At 40.5% G+C, this 4,856-nt stretch overlaps 1 protein-coding gene across 1 annotated transcript; it reads left to right on the top strand.

Annotated features, from left to right (window-relative positions):
* Nucleotides 1–1,978: 1,978 nt before the first annotated feature.
* On the top strand, nucleotides 1,979–3,390 carry OR12D3 (olfactory receptor family 12 subfamily D member 3). Its single transcript, XM_002714322.3, has one exon. The coding sequence runs from the start codon at nucleotides 2,204–2,206 to the stop codon at nucleotides 3,152–3,154; it is 951 nt and encodes a 316-aa protein (XP_002714368.2). The 5' UTR covers nucleotides 1,979–2,203; the 3' UTR covers nucleotides 3,155–3,390.
* The last annotated feature ends 1,466 nt before the right edge of the window (nucleotides 3,391–4,856 follow it).

Here is a 4,856-nt window from a genome sequence, read left to right on the forward strand (position 1 = left end):
TTAAACATTTGTTATTTATTTGTAGTTTTTGAGTAGTTCTTTTTTCTAACATATGAGTTTAAGGTAAACATTTTCCTTTATGTATTTAGTTGCATTCCAAAAGCTTTAATATGTCTCATTTTTCTAATCAATTCAAAATATTTTCTAATTTCTACTGGAATTTTCTTTTTATTCATTAATTTATTATTATTTTTTTGACAGGCAGAGTTAGACAGTGAGAGAGAGAGACAGAGAGAAAGGTCTTCTTTCTGTTGGTTCACCCCCCCACCCCCCAAATGGCTGCTATGGCCTGCGCGCTGCACCAATCCGAAGCCAGGAGCCAGGTGCTTCCTCCTGGTCTCCCATGTGGATGCAGGGCCCAAGCACTTGGGCCATCCTCCACTGCCTTCCCGGACCTCAGCAAAGAGCCAGACTGGAAGAGGAGCAACAGGGACAGAATCCGGCACCCCAACCAGGACTAGAACCCGGGGTGCTGGTGCCGTGGGCAGAGGATTAGCCAAGTGAGCACTGGCCTTCCATTAATTTCTTATGTGCATATTGCTTACTCTAAAATATATAAAAAGTTTCTAGATTTCCTATTATTTTTGAATTTCACTGTGGCCAAAGAATATTCTTTGAATAGGACTATGTTTTGAAATCTTTGCAGCTTTATGTTTTTAAGACAGCTTCTTCTTGCTTTTGTAAATGTTCAGTGTCTACTTGAGAATAAAATGAATTCTTTTTCAATAAATTTTATTGAAGTTATACAAGTTTGAGAGCAACATGAATTATTTTCTTGTTGATTGAAGATTCTCTATTTGTCAATTTGACAAAATTTGTCAATTATTTTGCTCAGATTTTTATATCCTTTCTAACTTTTTGGCTATTTCTATCATATTTAGTCAGAGAAAAAACTTCTCATGATGGTGGATTTGACCATTTCTTCTTATTGCTGTCAGCTTCTGAAGCTGTTTTATTTGAAGTTTGGAGTTTATTCTGGGTTCATCATTAGCAGAGGAATTTTAGTAGGAGTGGGTGCAGGGAGTGTATTAGGTAGCTTTTAAAAAATCCTCAGTTCGGCCGGCGCCGCAGCTCACTAGGCTAATCCTCCGCCTTGTGGCGCCGGTACACCGGGTTCTAGTCTCGGTCTGGGCGCCGGATTCTGTCCCGGTTGCCCCTCTTCCAGGCCAGCTCTCTGCTGTGGCCAGGGAGTGCAGTGGAGGATGGCCCAGGTGCTTGGGCCCTGCACCCCATGGGAGACCAGGATAAGTACCTGGCTCCTGCCATCGGATCAGTGCGTTGCGCCGGCCGCAGCACGCCAGCTGCGGCGGCCATTGGAGGGTGAACCAATGGCAAAGGAAGACCTTTCTCTCTGTCTCTCTCTCTCACTGTCTACTCTGCCTGTCAAAAAAAAAAATCCTCAGTTCAATGGCGCTGGCTTCTGATAGCAATGACTATTTTATTTTATAAATGACAAAGTTTCCTTTGTTCCTCTTACATTTACTATGCCATTTATCACTCCCCCTGTGCTGTTCCTGTCAGCCCTCCTATAGGGATCCCACTCACTGTCAGGCATTTCTTCTGGACTGAACAGTTTTGGGGTGTTTTAAGAGGTTTCCTGCTGTTAAACCTCTCACTACGTCAAAAATTTCCTCGGCTACACCCATGGCCCATCTGCCACTCTACAGTCTTGTGACTTATGATACAAATAATGCTGTTTTTTGCCATCTACTTACACAATATTGAAGTTTTATTTAGGTTTTCAAGAGAGATGTGTTAATCTCTGTGGCTCTGAGGCATCTCAGAAGAGGTGAGGGAATCCCCTCAAGACTACATCTACATTATTGTTAAGCTCTAGAATCACACACTGGGCGCAACTCTTGTTTGTGTTTGTATGGGTTAAATTTCTGGTTCCTAATTACAGTGCCATACATGAGGTCAGCTCCTTCAGTTACTACTCTTGTTAAGTACCTTTTATCTAAATGTAGTTTATTAATAACATCCTGGCATTATTAATCTAATGCTATCTTATGGATTCAGAATTTATCAGGGATATATAGTATCTCTTTGTTTTGTTGTGAGTAAATTTTGCTTCACTATTAGGCATTTTCACATTGTAGTTTACTCTTGTGTGTCTCCAAAGGTTAAACTTGTCTCCCTTAACTCCCACAGTACCAAATGAAAAAATAACTGATTGTTACTGTTATCTTTGCTCCTCAAAGTGATGGAGAATGTCACGATGGTGAATGAATTTCTTTTACTTGGCCTGACCAGTGTTCAGGAGCTGCAACCTGCCTTCTTCGTGACTTTCTTAGTTATTTACCTAATAAACCTGATTGGAAATGGAGCTATATTAGCGATTGTTATTTTGGAACCAAAACTACACTGCCCTATGTATTTTTTTCTGGGAAATCTTTCTTGCCTGGATATTTGCTATTCTTCCGTGACACTTCCCAAGGTACTCATAAACCTCCTCTCTACTCACAGGGGCATATCTTTCCTAGGCTGTATCACGCAGCTACACTTTTTCCACTTTCTAGGAAGCACAGAGGCCCTTTTGCTGGCGGTGATGGCCTTTGACCGATTTGTGGCCATTTGCAACCCACTTCGCTACACTGTCACCATGAACCCTCAGCTGTGTATTATGCTGACAGCCATGGCCTGGATTGCCAGCTTCTTTTATGCTCTGATGCATTCCATCATGACTGCACGCCTGAGATTTTGCCACTCTCAGAAAATCAATCACTTCTTCTATGATGTCAAGCCTCTCCTGGAACTGGCCTGTAGTAACACGTTACTCAACCAATGGCTGCTCTCTGTGGTCACAGGCAGCATCTCTATGGGTGCTTTCTGCCTTACCCTCCTCTCCTATTTCTATATTCTTGGCTTCATTCTATTCAAGAACCGGTCCTGCAGAATACTTCATAAGGCACTGTCTACTTGTGCCTCCCATTTTATCGTTGTATGTCTTTTCTATGGACCTGTGGGCCTCACATACATTCGTCCTGCCTCAGCCACCTCCATGAATCAGGATCGGATAGTGGCCATCATCTACAGTGCAGTCACCCCAGTGCTGAATCCACTGATATACACCCTTAGGAATAAAGAAGTGATGCTGGCTCTGAAGAAAACCTTTGGGAGCAAGTTGTTTAAAGACTGCCAGCAATACCATTAAGACTAAGAAGACTCATACATGATTCCCATTAAGACTCACATCACTTCACAGCCATAAGTGATTAGTTTACCTAATTTCAAATTTCCTTCAGAAATTTTGAGTGAATCTTATATCAGGCAATAAAGTAGGTTCAAGAAACATGGAAATGAGGAAAAGAAATTCCACAATAGTATAAACTTAAAGTTTGGTGCAATAGGGGCACCCAATACACAAATTTACAGGGGCAATTAAATGCTATGGAGGAATTAAAGAAGGTAGGAAGAACAGAGGGGGAGAGAGTAGGTACTTGGTTTACAATTGTTCGCCTGATCTTTGCCTTGGGTTCCTGTAATGGAGCTGATAAGAACCTAAGAATCTTCCCAGTCATATAAGAGACATGTCTGTGTTATACATGCTTCTGGACTATACCTGAATTTATGTTCTTGAGATGACCCCTGGAACAGCTTCAGGATGGACATTGGTTATGCCAGAGAGATCAACCATGGGTTTGGGGATAAGCGTTCTGAGTCTTGTTGATATTAGCCCTACCTTCAGGAGGTGAGGGAGGATAGAGACAGAGTTCAGTTACATGGCCAATACTCAATTGTGTCTATGTGATGAACCTTAATTGCCATCTATTACTAAAGCTCAGGATTCCCCATCAACTTGTACAAATATTGTGTGTTAATTAATAAGAAACTCAAGTGAGATTCCTTTGTTGGCAATACATTCCATATTTTTGCATATCAGGGTGCTGGGAAGGCAATACACCCTAAAGACAAAGAAGCTTTGCATTAGGGACCCTGGCAAAGCTTGCCCCATGTGTTGCTCCCTTCAGTTGGCTCTAGTTGGTATCATTTACTTTGATAAAACTGTATTATGTAGGGAAGTTTCCTGAGTTCTGTGAGTCATTTTATCAAATCTGAGGGTATGGTGGGAGCCTCCAAAGTTGTAGCCAGGTGGTCAGGAGTTAGTGTGATCAATTCTAGCTTATAAAGATACATATAATATCTGGAGCAGGGGCACACTTGTGGAGAAGTATGCCCTTAACCTGTAAAGATTGTTCCAGTTCCAGGTAGTGGATGATAAAAGTCATTATACTCCGCATTTAGTCTTTCATATATACCCCCCTCCACATGCTAAAATTATATAAATTGTTCTACAATTCATGACCTTAAGTGATTCTGATAACATGAAGATACTTCAAAAAGTTTTTGGAAAATAAAATTAAAGTATGAATTTATTTTGAGGCAAAATATTTTGAAATTAAATAACAAAGATTCTTTAGAAAGTTCATAGAAAATTCACATTATGAAAAAAACTATACACGAATTTCACAATTTCCTGAGCTAATGGGGAGAAATATTGTATTTTTTAGATAAGTAATTGTTAGAGCATCTGTGAGAGCCAAAATTGATTAAATTACTGTAAAAGGCAGCAGGCTTGGAATGACAGACAAAGGATCATGACCTACATGTGTCTACAATGCTGGCAAATGGATCATGGGGAAAGTTCTATGTAAATCAATAATAATATTGATGGCTTGATATGTGTTGGAAGTGATGAGCAGAAGGCTGACATCAGCTACCTCAACAGATCATTCTTCAATTCAGTTTCAGTTTCCACCTCTGAGCCAGTTCCCAAAGCACATCAATTCAGGAAGTGCAGAATTCTCAAGGAAGCACTTGTAATTTTACTGGAAGTGTATATAGTAAAATTTTTC

Source organism: Oryctolagus cuniculus, chromosome 5 (genome assembly GCF_964237555.1).
Source record: "Oryctolagus cuniculus chromosome 5, mOryCun1.1, whole genome shotgun sequence".
Taxonomy (NCBI): domain Eukaryota; kingdom Metazoa; phylum Chordata; class Mammalia; order Lagomorpha; family Leporidae; genus Oryctolagus; species Oryctolagus cuniculus.